This window comes from Centruroides vittatus, unplaced genomic scaffold (assembly GCF_030686945.1).
Source record: "Centruroides vittatus isolate TY-2023 unplaced genomic scaffold, ASM3068694v2 contig_549, whole genome shotgun sequence".
NCBI lineage: Eukaryota > Metazoa > Arthropoda > Arachnida > Scorpiones > Buthidae > Centruroides > Centruroides vittatus.
Genome location: NW_027122325.1, coordinates 1609140 through 1636381, shown reverse-complemented (window position 1 = coordinate 1636381; position 27242 = coordinate 1609140). Strand labels below are relative to the sequence as shown.

General features: G+C 26.0%; 1 protein-coding gene across 2 annotated transcripts; it reads right to left on the bottom strand.

The window, feature by feature from the left end:
• Positions 1–4: 4 nt before the first annotated feature.
• On the bottom strand, positions 5–25311 carry LOC136978635 (adenosine receptor A2b-like). Of its 2 annotated transcripts, none has more exons than XM_067274375.1 (3): positions 25280–25311; positions 1688–1733; positions 5–1605 (listed from the first exon to the last, which is right to left on the bottom strand). In XM_067274375.1, the coding sequence occupies exon 3, from the start codon at positions 1551–1553 to the stop codon at positions 357–359; it is 1197 nt and encodes a 398-aa protein (XP_067130476.1). In that variant the 5' UTR covers positions 1554–1605; positions 1688–1733; positions 25280–25311; the 3' UTR covers positions 5–356. The 2 variants fall into 2 exon arrangements, with proteins under 2 accessions (XP_067130476.1, XP_067130477.1); XM_067274376.1 differs by lacking the exon at positions 25280–25311 and adding an exon at positions 18875–19176.
• Positions 25312–27242: the final 1931 nt, after the last annotated feature.

Genomic DNA, 27242 nt, shown 5'->3' with positions numbered 1-27242 from the left:
TTTCGATTTTTAATGCAATAAATTTTTGGTATAACAAGACAAAGTTTTGCTGAAATTCAGCAAAATAAAATTAAAATAAAACTTACTATAAATATGTTTTAAAATAAAATGTAAATTCATCTTGCAATTTAATCCTGTCACGTCCTGTAGATTAGCAAATATATTATACAACAAATAAAAATAAATTTTTCATGTACAAAATTATAAATTAATATTGTAAGATATTCGTATATATTTAATCATGAAAACAGACTATTTACATTACGACAGTTTTACTTTTGACTTTTTATATTCGGAGATTTTTATGAAACAATAGTTTTACAATATATTTAATTAGAATGAATGATAATTTATCATCATAGTACTGCAATACCAATTTCACCATTCCCTGCTTCTCCGGGTGTAGTAATATATGGAGTACTACTGGCAGCAGTCAGTTCAATAGTATCCATAGGTCTGAGATACGATACTCGTAACATGTCTGTGCTAATAATTTGATTAGGAGATGCACATAAACGAACATGCGATTGACATCTAGTAAAAGTTCGGAGACTATTACGTTGTTCGTAACGCCTGCGTATTACACCACTGAGCTTCGGTAGTACACTTTCGATGATCCTAAGAAAAGCTGCTTTAAATTCAGCATTACGAAAGCCATATATACACGGATTGATAGCACTGTTGGCAAGAAGTAAAATTCCAAAATAGAAAGCCAATCTTCCCGATAACAAATGCGAATCTTGGAAGACATCGATGAAGACACAAAGTTGAAATGGCAACCAAGTAATTATAAACAGACCTACAGTCAATGCTAACGTTCGACCATATCGTGGTTCGGAATTTGCCACTTGACGGAGCGATATTTCTACTGTAAATATGGCTCTAGCGTGAGAACGGGCCACGAAATAAATATACAAGTAGCAAACTATCATTACAGTAGAACACGGTATAAATAGAGCAAATATCAAGAAAAGCCTTACTTGATACCGTATTAAATCGAAGGAACAGGTAATATCTGTGGCATCACCTCGATAATAAAACCAATAAACTAAAGGTGTTAAACCCAATAAAATTGAATAAACCCAAAAGAATATAATGTATTTGGTGACTGACCGGTGAGTAATTATGTTATTATAGCGAAGAGGTGTTGCTAAAGAAGTATAACGGTCTAATGAAATAGCTGTTAAACTGAGAATCGAAACTCCACATAAAACAACTAACACCGAATACGGGAATAAGCATAAAAATACACAGTTTATTTTAGAACGCGAAAATTCAAAATAAAGTCCTAATGGTAATGCTAGTCCAATTCCTAAATCTGCAGTAGACAATGATAAGAGGAAATAGTTGCTTGGGTTCCGAAGTCTTTTATACCTGTTGATGGCCAGCACTAAGAGTGCGTTACTGCAGATGATCAAGGGAGACAAGATGAATACGACCAATATTGCTAAAGCAGTCTCTCCAGCAGATTCCCAAGGACTTGTAACAGAAGCAAATGTTCTTGAATTTGAATGTATAGGAATACTGTTTTGAAATAATTCGATGGAAGACATAATTAGTTTGAACTTGAGCAGTAATCATAGCATGACAAGAATTTTTCTAGTTCTGCAACAAACAATTCATTTTAACTCATTGGATTTTTTTATAATTTACTTATTACTCTTCTATAATTATAATAAAATCTTACTTAATTCAGAGAAAGGGACAACATAGTAAAATTTCAATCGGAAAACCTGTAAAATAAAAAAACAATTAAACGATTTTATTAATTATAAGTAATATATTCAAACTACATAGACTAAAATATTATTTATAAAAATATATCATATTTCAAAAAATAAAATAAAATAAAAATGAAACACAGTATATTTTGTTTTTAAAACAAAAAATAAAGAATAATAATTATTATTATTGGAGAGAAGACAATAAATAAAAATCTAGTATTAAGGTATTCACTCCTTACATATTTTTTGCATTATGTATAAAAGTACACTATTTTTCTTTTCAATATATTCATACAATATTGAAAATAAAGAGCGCATTGCCTGGTAAAACGGCTTTAATACAGCTAATAAAAAAGTTAGGCCTAATATTAAAATACTAGCGAAATCTACGAATGCTAAATGTAATAATTGCAGTTGTATATAAACAATTATCTTAAGTATACACGGTTTTAAAATACTGAAAACATTTGTATTATTATTTATTTCAATTCAAAGTAATTTTTATCTCAACACCTAGATATAAGCCATAAAATTTGTTTATCTTGTTTCGTTCTAGCCAGAATATGGTGACAAATCAGAAAGTAGTATATTATTGAAAACCTTCATATAAATTAAAACTTAATAGCTGGATAACACGCATGCATTTAATAACTGTCAACATTGTGATAAAAAGTGATATGGCGATACGAGACAAAATTTAGATGACAAATAACATATTTTATTATTTGTCTTCGTATTATACAATGGGACTTAAGTAAAGTATACGGCTAAAATATCGAATGAATAACGTTCAAATTTATTTGTAAAATTTCTTTGGTTTGACTTTTTGCGCAAACTTCATAAATATATTTTCTACTCCCACACACAAATTATATCGGCTTGCTTCCCTACAGAGTGACGACAACTTATGATAAAAATATTACTGATTGACGTCATTGAATAAGTTACTCGCCATCTTTATTTCAAATTACTAAATCAATCTGTTTATTAATTTTCTAAAAATAAATATTTAAATTTCTCGTGTGTTGTATTTGGATAATATATCTATAAAGAAAAATAAAAATTGAAAAGTACATAATTCTGTATACAATATGCAATGTCCGATATAATATAAATTACAGTATATTTCTGTTATAACGGAAATTGAAAGATAATTATAATATAGTATCCTATTTATTTTCTCTAACCTATTTAAAAATTAATATGCAAGAAATATATGCTATTTGAAACATTATGTATGACTATTATCTATTTTTACTTTTTACTTTTTCCTAACATAAATAAAGTAAACTAAATAAGCAGTACTTTTTATTTAAAAAATGCTTTTTAATATTCCTTTTTTAAAAGTATAAAAGATAACTTCTAAAAAGGCATATTTTAGTTTTGTTTACTTTAGTTTACTTTTACAGTGTTGTAACCAGTTATGTAATTATGTGATCGGTTACGTAAAATATGTTTTACGAACTTTTATGAACTAAAAGTCGAACTTAGGAAAGCACTTACTTTTATCTTATTTAACAATTAAAAGTTAAAATTATATAAAGATTTTGTCTTAATATACTATGTATATTATGATCTAATCATTATAGCTTATATATAGTTGGAATAATTGAGATAATATTCTTTTTGAGTTGCCAGATGTCTGTTTCCAAGTACCATCTAACAACAGGAGGATTTTATTCTAAAAACTTTTCCTATAATGGTGTATCTTTTTTCACATTTTATAATTTTATCCCCAAATACTTGACAACTGTGCATTCTTTAGTGTGTAGGTCTAAACAAATTCGTAATATATTTATGTAGCTATCAACCCTCAATTATATTCAGTTGTTTTTTTTCCACTTTAGAATTCTCATCATGAAATTTGTTTGCATATTTTGATTGCTAGAAAAATTTCATTTTAGTTGTAGAGAAAAAAACTCTAAGCAAATAAATAGTAGTTGCTTCCACTACTACTATTTATTTGTGCTATAAAACGGACTACTGTATATTTTCTACAGTAGAGAATCGAAGTTTTATGATTTCTCTTCCAATTAATTTTGAATAATCGAATAATCCTAAACGGTAACAAAAATATGTGCTTAGATATATCAAGCACATCTTAAGTTGCCTATATATTAATTTATAGGCAAATTAACAAAATGTTAATTTTACTAATTAATTAGTACTAATTTTTATAAAGTAAGTGTAGGTCATATTTTATGAAATATGCCTTATAAATAACCAACAATAGCATGCAAACATGCTATCAATAATGGCTAAACACAGTAGATTTTGTTCTTACAAAAATCCCTGATCGTAAAATAAGATATTAATTTTTTTTTAAATTATAACTTTTGTTTTATTTCGCAAAATTGAAAGTATGTATCAAATAGATCTAAATTAAAATTATTAATCTAAACTAAAACAGTTTAGATTAATAAACTGACTATTAAACATATTAAAATATTTAGGCAGCTTATAAATCACTTTCGTTTTACTTCAGATATGATGAGAATATACATCATATTTACTGTATAATACTATATTTGAAGTACTTCATTTCCATAAATACATTTTTTGTCAGTGTTTAGAAAGTAATTAAATTTGAAACATAATTGAGTTGGATGGATAAACAATATTCTCAACAGTGGCATATTTGTTCGATCTTTTGATACGGTAATACAAGACGGACATTAGAAAAATGAGATTGTGTTTTATTTTTTATCAGTTTGTTTACCAGGATACATTGTAACTGGCGATTATTAAATTTTTATTAGTACATTTTCTAAAATGGAAGTTTTAAAAGAAAAGCATGTATTTACTTTACAGAATTTTTATTTATTTCAAAATTTATTCATTGCCAAGGGGCATTCTATGCGAAATATCCAAATCGACTAAAAGCAACCTCTTATCGAATTTCAAGCATTTAATGTGATACGCTGGATTGCATTTTAATTGAATTTTCTGTATTTTATAACTGGAATAAGATTTCTTATTGAATTTTGTTTTTTAAATTGTAAAATTAAATTTTTTATTTGAATGATTTAGAGTCGAGTTAATCCTAATTAATTATATTAATCAGTCAAATTATTAGAAACGATTTAGAATCCATTTTTTAAATGATTACTCTTAAAGAAACTTTTTAAAATTAATTTAGGATATTCATTACAACGCTAAAGATTAGGTCAACAAAATTATAATTATCGTTTACACTTCATATTCAATATGATAGTAGAATAAGAATATTATATTAATAATACGTATAAATCTGAATATACACTATTTATTAATTAAAGCATATTTACATGTTATCATTTAGCCACTGACGTGAATAACAATAAATCTTTTCAACATTTTCAATCTTCTGTTTAGTCCAAATTGTAACCTAGACTGCTTTCTCATTAATAATATTTAATAATATATACTATATTTCATTATATTAAACACGATATAACTATATATAGTATTAAATTTAAATATACTTAATTAAAGATACGAAATTTTAGATTAATTCGCAAGGAATAAATTAGAAATTTGCAAAACTTTTGTCTCTCTGATTACATCATTCGATGTCAGATCGATAAATTTAAGTAAAAACTTACGCTAACATTCTAATTTGCCTCAAATTACTTTTATTGAAACGAATTGTATTTTTCTAAAAAGTCGGAGTCGCTATTATATATGACATAGGGTAAATGATGGTGTAAAAAGTTCTGGAAGCTGTGATTGTAAAATAAATTTTACTTTAAAAAACTGGCCGAACTGGTGTCTTATTATCATACAAAACAACACAATAACGAGCAAAATAATAGCGTTTTCCAAAAATCAGATTTGAAAAACAAAATATAATTTTCTGCTAATTCACCATTTCACCCTTCAGATGTGGGTTAGTTGATGAACAGTATGTTGATAAACCCTCTACCAGAGTCTACTCTGTTATTTTTGAACGATTACAAGTTAGACTTATTATTCAAGCTTCTACAGTATTATATACAAGAAAGTAAAGTCGTCCGTTAATCTTAAGATTTTCGAGGATAGAGTAAACATAAACTTGGGTAAAACATTCTGCAAATCAGACAGAAACATTTAATTTTTTTCATTTATTTTTACAGTGATTGCGTGTAAACAAGCATACTCAACAAGCATAGCTTTCAACTTATACAATAGGCCTATAATTAATACGAGATGATACTTTTTAGTTTATACAGTAATCTAACCCTCACTTATAATAAATAGTTAGTTTTCGAAAGTCGACCCTCCGGGTTTTTGCAAATCTTCATGTTTTCAGATCCTTTCGTTTAATATATCAGGGTGGAGTATAGATTAAGAAACGAAATTTGACATGAAAACTTGTATATAAGGGACATTGATGATATTGAATCTTGAAATACGGAAACTCGAGGGAGTGAGGAGATAGAGAGGGTCATACGGATACTCCAGTGGGGTCGAACTTGATGAAAATTTTACTCGTTATTGACATTTATAAATTCTTGTATTCAAGCTAGGAACATCATAATGTTGTAGTTAACATTAAAAGCTATGCCATTTCGAAATATATATAAATAAATTTCCGTTTACTTAAAAATATTAATTCTCGCCAACAGATCCATTAAAACAATTAGACTTCGGTTATATTATATTCGTTGGTTAATTATAAATATTACAGTATAATTTTACCTTAAATCTAAAAAAAAATTATAAACTTTTTAATAGAAAGTATTAGAATTTACAGTAGAGCATCGATTATCCGACCCCGATTAAACGACTTATCGGTTAACCGACCGCGTTCTAGTCGGCAAATTCAAATGTCCGCTAGTGATGTGGCGCTACAATATTTGGTTATGTCTTGGCTACTTTAATATTATTTTTGTTAAATTTTTGCATGTTTTAGCTGGCAGCACTGGCTCGACCATGAAAGGGAGGCTAGTATTTAAACCAGGCCTAATACACTATACTAATAATGTATTTTTTCATACTTTTCGGTATCCGACTTTTCAGTTATCCGACCAACCCCAGTCCCCAATTAAGTCGGATAAACGATGCCCTACTGTATTTACTTTTTGATATAAATTTATTAAACTAATATATTTGATATCGTTTATGAAAACTAAAATTTAGCTAGTTGTAAAAATTATTATTTAATAACTAAAATATGTAATTTTTTCTACTTATGTTTTAATCAATTAACTATTAGCCGTTATATAAGCCGCTGATATATAAATAGATCTATTTTATTACGTAGACGATTTAATCGGCGTACCTTTTTATTAATAAATAAAATAGTTCGTTTGGGAATACAAATTCGCAAAAGTTTACATCGCTACTAAATCAAATTAAAAAATATATATATTTACTTTGGAAATAATTAAATAAAGATAAATTACGATAAAATAGAAATGAATTTATAAGTTTTTTTTCATATTTATTAACATTAACCATATACTCATTAATAAGTCTACAAATAAACTTACATAATTTACGGAAATGTCTCTCGAAAATTTCCCTTACAGAAATATTATTTCTAACTTTCCCGAATTTCAATAAACGTGAAGAACATGTATTTAGAAAATACTGCAAAAAGTATGTATGAGATTTGTTTGTTCATCAAATTAAAAACCGAAAGATTAAAAAATGCGGTTAAGAGGAGGTTTAATCTTTTAACGGGAAGCATTGTTATTGTTTGTAGGATAAGGCAACACAACAAGAGGGCGATATGCTTACCGGAAAGACTTTTTTGTGAGAAACTGGTCCCTGTTTAGGTGTTAGATACCCGGAAAACTCCAGGCAAACCCGGGGTTACCAAATGTTTAACAGTTTTATCCGCTCGGCCATTAGTGGACTCCAAAAAGCATTATTCGAACTTTTATTTTTTATGGATGGAGAATTACATTTTTTGAAACAAAATCAATGCATCACTACGGTTTTCCATAACCTGATCTCATTTTCTGTTGTTAAGTTTTTCGTAGATGAATACTTAAGCTCTGCTCAAGTTATGATAAATGTATTAAATCCGTTACAAAATTCATCTATCATGAAATCTATCATATATTTCGAAATCAATCCATCACATTCAACAGATATTATGATGTTTCGCTTCAAAATATTATAATCGATTTTTTGATGACTACAGCTTTTCCCATCTAACTATAAACTTATATAAGATACATTATACTAATATAAATATTCATACTTAACAACGATAATAAAATTTATTATTTGTTAATATGAATATTTATATATTTTCTTATAAATTTTGTACATTCTAATATATATGTTGAAGGTTTACTGTCGGTAAAGCTTCATCAAGACATAAAAAGTCATTGAGCTGCAATTTTAAAAAATTGTAGACGTATAAATTTCCACTGTCGTCCGTCTGACTGCATGTCTGCCCTTCCTTAATCTATTTCGAGAACGGAGTTAGATAGATGAAAACCGAGACCAAATATGGAAAGCATAGGTGCAAAGGGTCCCGGTTAACTATATACGAATTTCCGATGCAAACCAAGAAATCATGTTATTTCAATTTAAAAAATTTCCTCTAAAAGCAATTAGATAGATTGCAGGTACGGCTCCATTGCTAACAGGAAAAGTATGATGTACAGGGGAAACCACTACTAATTTAAGGTTGAGAGCATATATTTTAAATTAAATAAATTAAAAATATGATTAAAAATTGCATCCCGGTATTGTGACGATGTCACAATAAATAATTGCTCATTGTATTTTATCTTATCCTTTTTGTTTCTTAATCTAGTGATTAATTAATTTTTTATAAATCGAAAAATTCCTATAATATATATAATATTATATATTTTCTTTTACAGGTTGGACAATAATTGTTAAATATATTTAAACAGAATTCTAAAAAATGCATTATTCAAATTACAGTGTATTATTTATAGAATAAGTTTTTTCCATAATATAAGCCATAATATTTAATAACAATCCACAATAATAATCGGCATTTTTATGTAGATCTTGTCGTTTTTTTAAATGATATCAGCAATACATATATATATATATAATTATATTGTTTAACTCTCCGCCCTATGGGTGTTTAGCGGGCCTTTTATTCCCATGATGGGTCCATACCTACGATGGTTATGGATCCTTCGTGAGTTCGGTCAGGCCCATAATGTGGTCAAGCGGATGGTGATGGACGAAAATCGACATATCCGGGACAGGCCGCCTATGAAAAATTCGAAGATTTTCTACCGCCCAGATTTGATACGGATCTCCCAGAATGCTAGACTGCTACTTTAACCGCATAGGGCCTAAACCATACGGCTATTGAAATCAGCACACTGTATGATTATAAGCTACGTTTACCTGCTAAACTTATTTTAATTACTAGTGATTAGTTATCTAATTCAACTAACTAAATTTGAATACAGAAAAATAATCAATAAAAAAGAATAATATTTGAATTATTTTAATTTCAATTTTATTCTAATTATGTTTTATTCATAATTACGAAGTATCATTATCATTTATCAAAACGAATATGGCAAATTCTTCTTGCCAAAGATGTCTATTGTTTAACAGATTTATAATTTCTAGAATGTTTAAAAAATGATATAATATAAAAACAGAGATAATTGACAATTTAGACTGTCATAACGATGTGTATGAGTCGTTATGAGAATTGGTTTGCTTCCAAAAGGTTTCTTTCGTTAAAGTAGTCATCCCTCTATGAGAAGTTAAGTACATTCGTTGTTCAAGTTGTAACAATACTGTCAATGAACTTACTATATTTCTTAGTTATAATATTCCACATATGAGATGCATAAAGAAAGATTGAAGCTGCCGTGGCGTGACATAGATGAAGTTTTCTTCTTGTGCTGATGAGCTGTGTTCTCCAAAGTGGGGCTATTAAATAAAAGAGAGACAAACCCTCTTCATGTCTTATATTGCCAAAATATTGAACATATCCTGAATAATTTCTAAATCTCTGTTTTGATGGTGGATGGAGTTCTGCAGTAGAAGTAAGAGCACTTTGTTTTTGTTAAGATTGATCTGAAACCAATAAATGATGCGTCACTTAATGAATCATCTTCGAAATGGATTTGTATAAAAGAAAAATTTATTGTTAATCAGTACATCATCACCCGCATAGATAAATTCACAGAGTTGGAAGTTCCCTAATAAGTTTGTAAAATGATTCCATGATACAGATTGTTTTGCTTGAAACATAATTTATTGTAATAATGAAAAAGTGTGAAGCTAAAACATCCTGAAGTGCATCTATCTGGATAAGAGGCCAGTAAACATTAAATTAAGAATCTATACTTTGAAATTACCATAAAGAATCTCATGACTTGGATGCAAGAATGCTCTAAAATGTCAGAATAGCAAAAAAGTTCTGTCAATGAGCTTAAAGAGGAATCTGTGAAGTTCAGGATTATTGGAAGTTGCTTGTTTCAACGATCTTCGGTTAATCTTCTAGTTAAATATAAATTTACTAAAAGTTGCTTTTCTGTTTTAAAAACTCCAGTTTGACTGAATTTAAGTAAAGGCGTGATAAAACGTTGGATTCTATGTATAGATATCCCTCGTATAACACGGTAGTTACGTTCCAGAAGTTAGCAGAATTATACTATTATTTTTCGTTACTAAGAGAAATATGTTTATTAAAGTAATCGCTACTTTTTTCCAATCAATAATTAATTAACAATCACAATTAAAAGTACTGTATTACGCGTTAATATTAATTTTATTTAAACGAGAGCGTTTTCTATTAACAAAGTATCATCGTCATCTCAGAGCTTTTTTTTTTATCTTGATCAGAAATATCAGCAACATTTTCATATTTTTTATTTTTATGATAAAAATTTTCATGGATGACGAAATAAAAATATGTTATTAATTGAAAAGTTTGTTCTAGCGGGTCGTGTTTGTTCAATTGAGTATCGAGCGACTTTTTTTCCAAAATTTGTGTTCGAATACCGAATTGTTTGAGTACCGAGACGACGTTGTATTTCGTTCGTCATTTTACGAATGACTGCTTGCTTACCTGCAGTTTCAAAAAAAGCTTAATAACACTTACCTAAAAATGTTTAAATAAACTTTACTAAATACGAAGACTAATCTATAAAACCAAAACACGGACTAAAGTCTGAAAGCAACGACAACAATACCTGATTGATAAGAAAGTTAGTGCAATTTTTTTCTTCCTTGTCCTGTCAGATTTCATTAAAATAAACCTGATGAAAGTCACAAAATAATTTGAAAATTTCAATGTTCTAAAATCCATGAGCACATTTGAGACAACACGCGTGCTTACTGAATAAAAAAAATATCGAATAACAAAGTATCCTCTGTACAAAATTTCACAATTTTTAAATAAAATTTTGTACAGAGGATTTCCAAAATCGTGTTAGAGCGAAACCGGAAGTCATGTTGTACGTAGATTATCCCCAATTTTCAAACCGTGTTAAAACGAAAACGTGTTGTACGAGGGATACCTGTAATAACATTTTGCTTAAGAGTAATAGATATTTTAAATTAATTTTTATTATAATCAAATTTTTATATATTGCAATTTTATTATTCTCAATTTAAGCTACTTTTATTTTATTTTAAAAGGAATGAAGAAATTTATAAACTGTAAATAAGAAAAATGTTGGAATGAAAATGTGTATCAGTTATAATAGTTGCATTTCAAAAGCAACAGTAAATGATAAAAGATGGGAAATAAATGAATAAGTATAGAGAAACAAAGTCTACGTTATGTCATTCAACATTAGTTTAAAAAAAAAAAATCAGTAAAATATTTACGTCGGCTTATCTCAACCAACTATGAACAGTTATGAATTATTCTGATTTCTTTTAAGATTAATTATATATATTTAAATGGAAATAATTCACTTTAGTTCTTGTTTTTCATTGTACTTCAAGAGAAATTTTCGGACGATAGCGAATATACAATCTTTTAATAACTAATCAATAAACGTAGCAAACTCATCAAGCCTATCGCCTTTAATAAAGCATTGTTAGCTTGTTATTGAAGTTCTGCCAATAGCGACTGTTAATAATGCATCTTGGATAATTAACTTTTAATTAATTTTTTTTTTGTGTACTAAAATATTTTATTGAATTATCCTTCTAGTTTTACATTAAACATCTGTAAACATATAATAGTAATGCTGCACACTTATATATAATACCTAACATAATTTATATTACGCTAATTTAACGCGTTTATAACATATAATAACGATGATAATAACACAGTAATAACAGCCTAAATATAAAAGCACTATATAATAGAAATAGAGTATTATAGATTAAGATTTAAGCAGTCGTGTTTCAGAAGACGTATGTTTATAGAGATTTTGTTGTTACTGTACTTATAGTTAGTGCATTAAAAAAATCAATTTTTTCATTATTTTTCTCCCATGGTTTTTCAGATTTTTTTAATACTCATCCTCAGAGATAACCATCATGAACTTCTCATTGACATGTTTACGATGATAATGAGACACGAAACGTTTAACATTCCTGTTATAAACGAAGACTGTAATTCAATTTGTACAAGTAAAATCTTTATTATGTATCGTACTAAAGAATAATTTATGAGCGTATTATGTTCAAAGTGTCTGGCTCATATTGCATTGAAGTCGGCAATAAAAGCATTGGACGTGATGGCCACGTATCGTCGGAGATAGCAATATCGGCTTGTTTCAGATATTACCCTTTTCAAAGAATGATAAAGCCCACTACGTCCGAATCAAATGTTATATAAGTTTTGCTATTTTCATCAAATGGACAACATTCTTCATCACTCACACATATTAATTTTCGATTGTAATATTCACTTTTGATTAGTAAGGAGCGAATGTTGATCTTGTATGAAATGTGATATCTTTTCTCTTCATTATTTTATTATTACTTTAAATCTTTGCTTATGAACAAAACTAGTCTTATTTTCAGATTTGTTCAGAAGCTAATGATTTTCAAGAATTTTTATAGAGAACTACACAAAAATTAATTTACAAAAATTAATTTTTCATTTTGATACAAGAAAGGATAAAAAATATTAAACATATACAGACTAACGAGTGAGTGAAACAAGTAACAAATAATACTAAATGCTTGAAAAATTTGGCAGTTATAAATTTTTATTTTAAAATTTATAAATTTTTATTTTAAAATTTATAATTATTTTGAGGAATTATTCCGAATCAATACATTTTTTGTTTCATTTCTTCAATTAACTAATACGACTTTCTAACAAAATAAAGCACTGGTTTACTAACGAAATGGCTCGTTTTATTTTTTATTATAATTAGCTTATTTGCACGTTAAAAACTTATATTTTTTTCTTAGACTAGAAGTCGGAAATTGGCATGATTCAAAAAAGATGCGGCTCTTTAATTAAAATTTAAAAACTTCTTTTAATTTTTGATAATTTATTATTATTTTAGTTACTTTTTTAAAACGAATTATATTAAAAATAATGTCGGGCGTTAAAACTGTATAGAAATTAAGAAATAATAAGTACTATATATTCCAAATTTGAATAAATTTGCCGAAAAGTACGTGTTTCTAGCATCTTTAAATAAGAAATGTGTTAATAAAAATCATAAAATATCCTATTTTTATTATTTGAAAATATAATTACTGTTCTTAAAAATTGTGTCTTCATTTTTTCTTAACTTAGCTCCCAATTACAAAAAGATTTCTGCCTCTTTATAGACCTACATAATTTTTAATCTTCTTTAATTGATTAAATCTACGGGATGGAGCTAAAAAAATTGCATAATATAAAAACTTTTTTTTAAAAATGTTCAATTGATTGGTGAAATTCAGTTACTCAAATATTTGAAAATTGTTATTGTTTTCATGCTTACAAGTACTTATACTATAATCAAAAAGAATTTGATTTTTTAAATACACTTAAACATTAGAAAGTTGTGGTATTAATAATATGAATCAATGTGACAAATAAAATAGCACCATAAAGATTTTAATATAGAAATAATAGCAAAACACTTAAATCTTCTTCTCGAGAAATGATATAACGAAGTAAACCCATTATAGCGATCAAACAGTTAAATGTTTTATATATAATAAATTTCTTAATATATATATATATAAATATAAATATTTTAATAATTTCGGAAGCTTTTCTTCGTACTGAGCGATCTCCAAACCCGATAATCAGTGTAAATAAATTGCTTATAGGGCTATCGTTAAAACAAGAATATTCTACTCGCCATTGTTCTTTTACAGCTTGTTAACTAAATTAACGGGGAAAAATCAATCAAGGGACATAACAAATAATAGATAACTACTCTATAGAATTTCTTATAAAATCAATATGCATTATCTTTTTTTATAAAGTACTATAAATTATGTATACATGTTATATAAGGTTATCAGACGTCTCATTTTATAGTATTATGTTCCTGTGTCACTGTGCTTTTCAGACAAATATCTGTCCCGGTTTTTTCATGATAAATTTTTTGAAGTTTGTAAACCTGAACTTACAGACTTGTCCATTCTACAAAACGGTTCTAAAAATCGAAAGGGACAAGGTTTCTGTAAATCAAATCTGCAAATTCTGTATAAATCTTAAGAAACAATTATTAGTTAGAAAAATGTATTCTTGCCGGAAAAATCAAGTTGAAAATATCGACATAAAAATTGAATGAGAAAGTATATATTTAATTTCTATGATACACGTGAATATCTAAATCAATGGACTGAGCAATTTAATGAATTAAAAATGTCTTGAGATGAATTCGAAGATGCTATAAAATATGTTGCAAATATTCTTTTTCATATAAATAATGACGATAAAATTTTCTAAATTCATTTTATTAAGTTAAATGAATATATTACTAATAAAAAGTTAAATTAAACCTTTGACTATTTTTTAAAAAGCTTAGACTAAAAAATAGTACAAAGAATTGAATTTATGTTATGCTTGCTGAGAATAAATGCGTCGATAGAAAGTATGGATTCCAGATAAAGCATAATTATCAACAACAACATTAAAGTCATTAATAGTTATAAAAGTTGATACAGATAGAATTTCATAATTTCTTTAAAAATCATGTAGATTTAAACAAATTTTACCTAATAAAAACTATATGTATTAAGTTATTAGTAATTATTATAATTAACAAGTAATTCTATTTCTAAGACAAATGTTTTGGTTTCTAGAAGTTTAATTAATAAAAGAAAATTTTGTCTTTTAGTCTAAAAAAGCGTTTTATGCATTAAGTAATTTAATTTAACGATAATGTATAAATATGTTTTAATAATAATAAAGTGCATGTGTTTTTTTCTGTTGTTGTTGTTTCTCGATGATATCCTGTTCTGTGTTTAAATAGTTTTGGTTAAATAATGTTATATAAACAAATTACTTTATAAAAGATGATATGCTTATATAAGTATAATTAAGATAATCCAGATCATAAGCAGTAAATGAAATTTAATTTTGGACTTGTAATATTTATTTAGGACGCAATATGTTAAAGTTATTACAAATTATTAATTCTAATATTTTTATTTGTATTATGGTTTTCGAATTATGTATTTAAAATAAGACAGAAATAAATAAAATATTTTATTTTATTTATTTATTTATTTATTTATTTTGTTTGTGTTATTCCTTTAATAAATTAATTTCTGACATTTTCTTCGTAAATTTTCATCGTTTGCTGTGATATGTACTGTAAGAGAAAAATCGGTTATTAATTTTTCAAAATATTTTCAGTTGTGTTTTCAATTTTTGAATAAGAGTTCTAAAATTGAAAACACAACTGAAAACATAAATTGAAATTTATTCTTCTGAAATTAAAAGCTAAAAGCCTTCTAATCTATTGAATCTCTTGCTTTAATCTATTGATTAACATTTATCCTTTTATTATTTAAACTTATATTTCTGATTAAATAACTTTAAAGCAAGATTTCTTAAAATCTATTTTTGTGTCCTTATTCAAGATTTTGTTGTTTTTAATATAAATGAATTTGACATTTTAAACTGGATTTTTTGCAGTTGCTTTAATTAAAATAATGAATTTGCTTACCGGTTTTTAAAATTACTAAACTTTTACTAAATTACTAAATTACTATTACTAAATTACTTTACTTAAACATAAACTTTTCTCTCCTAAAAAATTATCATTGACGGAAAAATCTTTATTTATTTATTAGAAATAAACATTTTTTAAACTCATCTATTTTATATTCTATAGTCATTTTTCAGGCTTAATTTTGTTTTGTATATTAATCTAACCATTGATATTTTCAAAAATAAAGTTATGTCTAGAATTGTATCTTGATTCATTAAATATTGAATTTATACATATTTAATATGTTTTATTATATATATATATACACACACGACTATTTTTAGTTCATTATTGCCTTTTTAGTGTATTTTGATAAGTTATATATGGTTTATTTATTTATAATGTATCAAACAGAAATATTTAATATATTGTAGATATAATAATAACATATAAAAGGATAAAAATAGTTTAAGAAAATATAATACTATTGATATTAAGACTAGAAAAGAATTGCAAGTTTGAGTAAAATTAATTGAGAGAGATCTGATTATTTTAGACTTTGCAATAATGTCATCCTAATATTCTTTTTATCGAAATTAAAAATGATATTTGCTATTAGTGGCAGCTTAATCAATATTTGTTTATTTGCAACTAGTTTTTATATGATTTAATTAAAGTTATTGATTAAATCTGTATAAATAAATACTGAGTTTCGTTTTGACATTAATTATTAATTTTCCTTAACAAAAAATAAGATAATTACAACGTCAATTAATAAATTCTTAAAATTTTTAAAATTAAATTATGAAATGTTTATAATTTAAAACTGGATAGGTTCATTTTATCTGTTTGAACTTTGAAAAAGTATTTAATGTATATATTAACTAATTTCGTTTTTATTTAAATGTAAAATGGTTTTAATTACAATAAAACAATTATTTAAAAAGTTTTATAATATTATTTTTCTACAATGTATAGAGAAAAATGATATTATAAAGACTACTCTGACAATATAAAATTCATATAAATTTATTATTAGGCAATTTATCAATAAATAATAATAAGATTAATACACGTAATCAAAATTACTATTCTATCGCTACTAGTCCTAGTTTTTTTATCTTTTTAACTTAACAAACCATTTAATTATTTGCTCCCAATTCATATTTATAAAGATGTAGTACTACATTTATGATAAATACCCGAAATTACATAATTTAGACTATTTAGTAATTTTCTGTGATCAATGAACTCAGCCTATTTGTATATTGATTGCATTTCTAATTATAGCTAATTTTCATGTTTATTTATATGTTATTAACATTAATAAAGCGAATCTTAAAGCAAATATATAAATCAGACATGGGCAAATGCGGCTCTTTTTTGTTACATGCGGCTCTTGCTGAAAGTGTTAATTTCTGCTTATTGTTATTTTTACAATTTTATTTCCATATTTTTGAAAAAATATATAATTATATATATGTAACAGTTAGTAATTTATTTCCAAGTTGGTGCCATAAATTAAATTGACATTTCAAATCTATTCTTTTAAAACAAGTTCTCGACCCGGATGGGGTCAAGAACCTATCCTTCCCTGCCTTACCATACTATTCGCCACGACAGTACAGAACTGCGGCTCCCATGCATTTTGCAAAACTTACATTTCGGCTCCCACTGAACCCTTGCTTGCCCACCCCTGATATAAATATATAATTCTCTATATAGCTCCAAACTATAACCATCAAATTTTAATATAAAATATACCTTGGAATTTAATTTTAGTGCATACAACTCATGCAATTTCTCATTTTGTAAGCCTACGAAACTTGGCATTTAGAGAGAAAGCGCAAAGAATCAATTTTTTTTTTTTTTTTTTTTTTTGTATAGTTTCGAATAAGTAACAATAAATAACCTAAAATGAAATGGTTTATAGGCTTTGGAATTTTATCGTTTTAAAATAAATGCAGTATACAATGTTTCATAACCGGAAATTGTGTCAATAAAATTCTCGAACAAAAGAAAATAGTGACTCTTCACATTTACAACTTAAGAAAATATCTTGAAACATGTATAAAATTATACAAATATATTAGAAAAAAAAAGCAGAAATATCATTTAATTTTTATTTTAAAAAATTAATTAAAAGTTTTTAAAATAATTTTAATAATTTATAATTAAATTCTTATTGTATAAAAGCTGCTTTTAATACATTGTTCTTCAATATTAAAAATTTAAAAACTGTTCATTAAAATATGTATTTATCTAAATTCTATTATTCTCTTATATTAAAGAATAATATTTAAATTCAAGTTAAAAATATAATTTTTTTCGTTTATACTGTATATCTAATAGCGAAAGAATATTACTAACCTCATTATAATAAATGACAAAGCATAAAATATTGGGATGGATTGCAAAAACAAATGTGATGGAGGATGGGATGGAATTTTAGTGAAATTAATCACAAAAATATAAATTTTTACGTAAAAAATAACTAATTTCATTGTTATCGTGACGTCAAATAAGTAGTTACTATTCTTAAAGATTTCGTTATATAATTTTAAAAAGCATACCACTCAGCTTTCTACGTAATTTTCAGTATCAAATATTTAATTGAAATTATTTCGAATTTTATCGATGCATGTAAAAATTAATAACAAAGTCTACGCTGTTTCGTTCTCTAGCAGTAAGAATTCTAATTATTCTCCTATATCATATCATTTATTTTAAAAAGAAAGTAAATTTAATTTGAACCTAAACAATGTAAAATATTTCATTTAATACAAAGTAAATTTAGAAAAGTAATAAAGTATTTAATAACTTAGAATAAGCCGAATATTTCGATTTTTATTACGAATCATTCACTGTATTCTAGGTATTTACTTCGCACGAGAAACTATCCGCAGATTAAATCAATCGGAAATATTTATAAAAGTATTTAGAGAGTTCTTTCAGATAAAGATTTAATCCGATGCCGAATTATAAGTGAATTATATTATGCTTACAGTGCTTATTATATCTTCATATTTAGTAAAATTATGTTTAATATAACTCAAACATCTCGCTTTCGTAAATATCGTTAGCGAAAAGGATTTGCAAGATACAAAAAGAAAACAAATCACAATAATGGATCTAGTTACTTACCTATATTTATCCAAGACAGATGGCACTAAACAATATATTAAACGCATACGATAAATGCAAAGTTATCGAAAGAAAACATTCGTGTAATGATACAACGGTAGGAGGCCTGACGAGCATAAATTGATATGTAGCTTGATAGATGGCAACTTTTATCCAAGACGACAAACGCATTTCACTCTTAAATGACCGATTCTGCATATAAATCGTCCCACGATAATAAAAATAAATGACAAGTGATGGCTTCAAGATATGTTGAACAAGTTTATAATAAATTTTACGTCAATCGGAAGCATTTCGGTGTTAAGATGCGTCATGTACTACGGGTGTAAAGTGATATAACATAATAAAAAAGAAAATAACCCGGAACATCCAGACATTAGTTGATCGAAAACACCTTTTAAATTTCAACAGAATAACAACGAAACTGTTACGATCTTCCCCGTTATTTACGGAGAATTGACGTAATAAATTCTTAACAAAAGTAAAAAAGATAAAAAAAATCTGATATATTTAACAATCTAAATTATAGTCGAGAATAGAAAAAGAAGTATAATGTAATATAAAAGCGTCTTATATTCTTATTTACTACACTAAGTTGATTGTAACCTTGAACTAGACAAATTGATTTAGTATCTCAATCTTATTTTATCGTTCAAATACCAAAGATTGAATTTCATCAATTATTGTTCCTTGAGAAACAATGAGAGATTGGATTAAGAGAAGTCGAACTTAATGCCAATCCTCGCATATTTTATAACATTAATTAATATATTGTAAAACGGAGTATGTAGACTACACACATATAAACCAATAAAGAAAATATTCTTCTTAATATATAATATCGTTGGTTTAAACTTTCATTTCTTATCAGTGTAGAATATTATCCACTTGAAAATTTGTTAACTGAATTTATGACATCGTTATAATATCATTATAACGTTTATAACTGCGTATAAAACACTAAATGTTTTTAAAGAAATTAATTTCTGAAAGTTTAATACTTAGTGGAATTTATCGATAAAGTCACCAAAGGAATTAGTAACGATCTTAAATTGATTCTTAAGCTGTAAATTCGATGAAAGAAAGACTTTATCACTTTCACTTTGTCGAAATGAACCACAAAATCAGAAGAGAACATAAATGTTCTCTATTGACGTTTCCTCGCACAAAAGAAATAATTTTATGGCTCTTTAATAGGTGACTGTATTGTGAGATTAGAACGTTCAGATAACAAGACTAACAAATCATCATCTCCGTAGATTGGCTGGTAATGGCTAGTGCATTATGACCATCGTAAATTGGGAATGCTCCATGCTTTACGGTCCGTAAAGAGATCTTTCTCTTGCTGTTTTTTTCGACAACAAAAAGCTATCACTTGATTTTGATCGGTATTAATTAATCCAGTCCAAACTATGAACTTTTATTTTCAGTCTAGCTATTACATAACTTCAAAGAAAGCTCTATTTTCTTAAAAGCTGAAAAGAAATCGTTTGAGTGGAAAACAAATAAAATTGGCATTGTAAAGCAATTCTTCTTTAAGTTTATGAAGGATCACATAGAAATGTAGAATTATAAGTATAGATTAAATTGTAAGTAAATAACGTAGACTAGTAATTATTTACAAAATAACAATTATCCTTTCTATTTCAAACAAAATAATAGAATTGTAATGAAGAGAAATTGCACTTATTTGTAATCTACGTAGCCAATTTAATTTACTTACGTTAATATAATTTTATGATCTTCTAAATCTCTACTAAATCTTTAAAAATAAAAAATATTTCTTGCTGTTGATATAATTTAAGAAGGAGTTTTTGTAATTTATGCAAGTCTATCTAAAGAAATTTTTTGTTTTTTTCACTTCGACACGTCGGTAAGCTGAATGATTGTTGGAAAATAATAAATCTCATAATTTAAAATAGTTTAAAATTTAAATTAAAAATAATTTTAAAAAGAAAAATCTTATATTAAAATTGTAATAATGTTTCACCTTTCTTCTCTGAAAGATATGGCAATTTTTTATATATTTTTTTAATCATATACGTTTATTTGTTATTATTATTTTAATAAATTCTTCGTTCTGCGGTTTGAATTGAGTTTATATCCCGAAACCAGCCGAGCTGTACGAAAAACAAAAGTAAAATTTTAATTTAATTCTTTAATCTTGATGTTAGACAAAGTTTTGTACATTCATTTTTAAAAACTTTCAGAACATTATTGCGATAACTTTCGTACCACGTTTAATTTTGAAACTTGTCAGAGATGTTTTTCAAGAATTACAATTTTCACTTTTGAATATTTTTCATTAATATTCCGTCAAAGAAAAGGAAAAAATGATGTCACGCTTTCATTACTTCGACACAAACGTTTCTCGCTCCGACATTTTTCCGGCAATCTTTATCGATACCAGCAACTAAGCAAAGGAAATTGTATCGAGCTATAATAAATTAGTTTTAACTAGAACTTCCAATCATTAAATACGATCGCTTAAAACTTAAATCGATATTTCTTCTTTGAATTTATTTACAATTTTTTTTTTTTCTTTTAAGAGGGTATTAAACGCTGCAAGCACGGAAAAGTTGTTGCTCTGTAATTTATACTCTGCGGGTTATGATGCGGGCGAATACAAGGTTTAGTTAGAGAGCGTTGATCTTTTATGTTAATGACATCCTTTCGTTTCATGGAACTGTATAAGCAATTGCATCTCCGCAAACCAGAAGGTGGACCTAATAATTGAAAATAAACAAGCAATTCTAAGGTCATACGAATTGTACGTATGTATGTTCTGCTGTCAAATAAAATGTACTGAGACAAATTTCGGAACAATTTCGTACTTCGAGTATATATTTTTGTACTTTTTAAGGGATATTCTTACATATTTTATCTCTACAATTCGTTATTTGACAGCCTTAAATAGCCGCGCTAAAATTGCAATATAACTATAGGTAATTTCTACCAGTTTAACATAGCTGAGTAAACTATCAAGTTGCAAATTCTCTGGCAAAGAGTTGAATAGGAAATTATCGATTTGAGTTTGTGTAGCAAGTGAAAAAGGCAACAAATGTCACCAAGTCACTGACGCGAGTGATAATCGCCGTCTGCAGGATAAACTTCAACTAATGACCCAAGATAGAAGAAATTACCGGTATTCTGAGCTCTGCTTTACTAGAAAATGTATCGTTGCAAAATTGTTAATTACGTTATCATTTTAATATTATAATTTAAAATTAGTGAATATAAATCTTTTCTTTCCTTTATTAAACATGAGAAATAGGCATCGTTACGCGCCATTTATCACCGTCTTTTTTAAAGCCTAGAATAAAAAATTAATGTTTGTTACCGTAATTACTATTACATTAAACGACTTTTAACAAAATTCAACAGTAAATTACATTACACGCCTTACTGGATATTATATTTTCAAAAATTCATTAAATTTGTAAATTGAATAATTATTTTCATAAAAAAAAACACCGGAAAGTATTTTTAATTATAATTTATATTATAAATTTTGAAAAATTAGGAATATTTATAATTGAAATTGCCAAACTGACATTTTGTATAGGACATGAAATAATGAAAGATTTCATTTCCTACGCTTACTGTAAAAGTTTAAACGAAAGATATTCGGAAAATTGTATCCGTTAATTATGATTAACGTATTAAATTGCTAGCACTAATTTTAAAAATAATAATAAAGAATGATTTATTACATCAACGGGATATATCAACTTTCCGAATAAAAACGAAGAAATGAAGATTAGAAGTAATCCTATTCAATGTCTAAATCGATATGTTCCCCAGTGAGAGTTATCGATGTTAAGCCAAGTTTAGAATTTAGTTTTCATAAAATGGGATATATTTGTAAGCTTATGAATTTTATTCCTAGTAGGAGACGATTTAATTCCCGAGTAGCTAAACCCTACACATAAAATAACAAGTTGGAAAATCTGTAAAAAGTACTTTTATTTTTTTATTATTATTATTATTATTTCAAGTCTTCCTGTCTACTTGAAATTCGTATATTCTAATGCCGTCGGTTGTTTCTAATTTAATAAAAATAAATCACTTTAAAGCTGACTTAAACTATATAACTTAGTTTTAATAAATATCCAACATTGTTTAAATTATGGCTACTTATCATATGCAGGTGAATTTTACTCAAATTTATTATTTTAATATGGCTAGCGACTAACATGCTATGGAAACAGTTTGATTGCTGTAATTATTTTGTGTATAAGTCATGCTAATATTATTAATAAATGTTCAGACAAGAGAATGTTAAATGTCGGATTTACGTATTGATTTTGTTTTAATATTTCATGTAAATTTGAATTTGTTTTTGGTATAATTTATCTATCATTAAAATTCCATTTTAAAAAGTAATATTAACTTAATTATCAATAAAATTTATATATATATTTTTTTCGAATGAATTAATCTATACTAATATTAATAAGTTGGTTGAACAAATGGCATTAAATTTTGCAATTTTTTGTGCAATTCTCGATAATTTTTTCTTATTTATAGTTATCTTCAAAACTTCAAAATGAATTATCAATAATATATAATTTTTTTAAAAATTTCTATACAATGTCTTCTGATAACCGTTTTTGCTTATATCAATTATACATATATATATTAATTTTTAAGCTGATAAACTTAATTTTTAATAAAATTTTATAGCTCGTATTTGCTATAAGCTTTTAAAAATTTTTAAATTGGTTAATGTAGAAACTCTCGTAGTTTAACTTTTTATTGAAAGATAAATTTCCCTTACACAAAATTCTAACATCAACTAACAAAATATTAGCTTTATTATTCACGTTGTTTAGCTTTCAGACATTTAATAAACGATATTGACTAAGAGAATTCTGTTTTAAATAACTAAAATATTTATATACTATATCAAAAAATTGTAGTAAACTGTATTTAATCAAGGTTACACTTTAATCCATCAAGATGCAGTCGACCTGAATTATTACAAACATTCCCAAGTGGATAATTCTTAAGAAAAATGTTTGAATATAATAGTCGAAAAATCGATATTTGCAGTATCTTACAAGTTCTTATATTATTACGAGTTGAAATTTGATTTTATCCTCTATAACGAGAATAAGATCAAATTTATATAAGATAAAAAGAGAAATCGTTTTGAAACTTATATGTCTCCCAACAATTTATTTAACGTATGAAAGAATAAGCAATTGATACGCTATTTATTGTTAAAACACGATAGAATTGTTTTACCAAAAAGATTTTTATTTTATCGAAGAATATCCAGCTTATTTCAAGTAGGAGACTATTCCCTGTCGTTACTAAATGAACAATTGTTTTTATATAATGTTGTTGCGTAAGAAAATAAATATATATAAACACAAATTAAGAAGCGAGAAAAACGAGAATTTTATAAATATAAAAACACTTTAAAATTCTTAACAATTAATAATTCTTAAATGAAACTATCACTTGTGACTAGGTTAGCTGTCAGTGAGCACGTATAAAAGTACTTTTCCTTCATAACAATTATTTCATTTGTTATATTCTTGTGTCTATAAATAGTAATAACAGAGCTTTTCATACGTATACACATTATACGTATACTATTAACATAAAAAAATCTTTTTAAACTGAAATACTCATGCATATAAATATAACATAAACATATTCAAAATTTTAATAACAGTACAAAGGATAATATTTTCTGTTTGTTTAACAGAAAGAAACGATTTATGAAAATTGTCAAAAGTTCCTTTCATACATTTGCTGCTTTATAACTACCGCAGTTTATCTTTACACAGTAAAAAATTTGTAATTTTAAAATTCTTTCTAATTATTTAAAATATGCGATGATGTTATTTAAAAATTCAAAATAATTCTGTAATGTATGAAATTAATTTAAAAAACTAATTAATTAATTAATTAATTATTCAAATAAAAATATGTTTATAAAAAAATAAATCCTGTTACAATACGAGCTAAATTAAAGAAGATTCTGTCATCATAATTAATTTATATTATTCTAATAATTTACTGATTAAAAGTATTTTCTTAAATATCATTAAGATAATAAATAAAGCTTATAATTTGGCCAGAAATATTTTAATAAAATATTGTACTAATCTAAATATATAATGTTAAACGCAATTCGTTTTAACCTTCTCATACTACTCCAGGTGAAGTTCAGACAAGCTATCATCATAAACGAATTACAATATCATCAATGTTGACAGTTTCAGATTAATGCCATTTTTTAATCTTGCTATTACTGTAATATTTATTTTATAATTATTATAAATTCGTGTATTATAAATAAATATATATAATCTTCTTTTGAATTATTTACGTATAAAGGCCTCAAAAACTACAAGTTGAATATAACAGAAATTGTTGTTGTGTACATACCTATTGGATTAGAGTGTCTGCTTTCCTGCAAGAATCGAACAACAATAACCTCTTCTGGTCCTTCGAAATGTGTCTTGCTTGTCAATTGCATTCTGATTGGACAATTCGTCACATCACGTGTGCTAAGATTTGTTGATAGTAGCGCCTCAAACCTGCTGGCTGCGAAAGTGGTACAAGGCCAGAAGGACATTTCCCGATTCTGTCAATCAAGCATCCAATGTCGCTTGAGAAGGAGGTGGGTCTTTTGTTTTAATCAAAATTTTAACAAAATAAATGTAATATAACCCGATGACTTTCTTTTCTTTTAAAATCCAAACTACATTTATATATACATTTGTATGGCCTAGATTTTATTAAAATTTGTTGAGTTTTTATCATTCGAAAATATACTATTTTTGTAAATTACATGAAAACATTCTATTTTTGAACGACACAAAAAAAAGTTTTACAAAAATTGCCCCTGGAAATGTTGTTTCTCTGCATAGTACTGTACGTGTAAGGCAGATAAGTTGAAATCACATTACAAAGGAGAATTGCTGGAGAGATGTTAAAATGTATAATTCAGAAATCACTTAAAAACAAATAGGTCATAGCTAGTCCTTTTATTTACCGTTTATTTTAAACGTTTTTTTATTATTAAAAATGTATAATATACAGTGAAAAAACTAATAAAATTTTCTATTAAAGTCAAAAACGACTTACATAATTCATAATATTTAAATGTAAAATGTTATTGTTTCGATCGACCTTATATGATAAATCATATAATAACAATTAAATAAATATTATTTTCATTATATTTACAATTGCGTTGAAAACATCCTAATATAACTCTCATAATATAATATAATTCATAATGAACTAAGCACCTACATACAGGTTATTGTTTGACGCATTATTGACTAACTAACATCCACAATATTTCGTGAACTAATGTGAAATTATCTCCGTACAGCAGATGCAGCGGTAATTTTTCTGTTTTGTAATTAAAAAATAAAATAAAATTTTAACGAATTTTTTAAAGGACGTTTAAATAATTTTAACTTTTAAGCATTTTAATAAATGTATCTCTTAAGCAACTGTTTTTAAAATTAATCTAAACGTGACTTAAATAAATAAAGCACTAAAAATATTTTTTATTCGTTTTAAAAGATTAAATTTATTTCTAAAACTCAACCTTTCTAAACTTTCTTAAATCATAAATTTTTAAAAGTCGCTTTTTAATAAGTTTCAAAAATGTATAAGGTTTTCTAAATTTTTTATCGTGTAAACATATTTTTTTCCTTTTCTTTTTTTTGTACATAAATTCTATCTCTGTCCAAGTAAATTGATGAACGAAGGAAGCTAGTTTTAAGATTTGACGACCTTATCTTAGCATTGCAGATGGTACCAATCTCTTGTGAATGCTTGACTACTATAGAATATTCACTCATCTATTATCAATTTAATTTCAAATGAAACTTTTAAAGTTAAAAGCAAATATAAATAATAATTTATTTATAAAGGAAACATTTTAGATAATATATAAAAAGCAAAAAAAATTGTAAATATCATATATAAGATCAAAAAAAGAAGAAGAAAGCATTTTATGAGCTAAAGAAGCAACATAATAATTTATAAAATCATTAATTTATATTTATTTACATCATAGTAAGACGAATCTTTTATAAAAGTTTATGAACTTTGTAATATTTTTGTAAAATTACTTTTAAGGTCATTTATATTTAAATTATTACGCGGTATTTAGATAAATATTTTTTAAAATAAAGAAATTAAATGAGAAAAAAAACTATAAATTGAATTTTAAAAAATAAAAATTATTTCTGGCTTCTTTTAAGTTAAGCATCAGAACAACAGCTGTTGCTTATTTTTAACGTTCTCTCGGACCTTGTCGATTATGTAGATTTGCGTTATAAAGAAGAAAAAATAAGGCAATTGCTTATTCAAATTATGAATAAAACTT

What these genes read in the sequence shown, in the direction of transcription:
- LOC136978635 (XM_067274375.1), bottom strand. Translation starts at nt 1,553, where the DNA reads ATGTCTTCCATCGAATTATTTCAAAACAGTATTCCTATACATTCAAAT.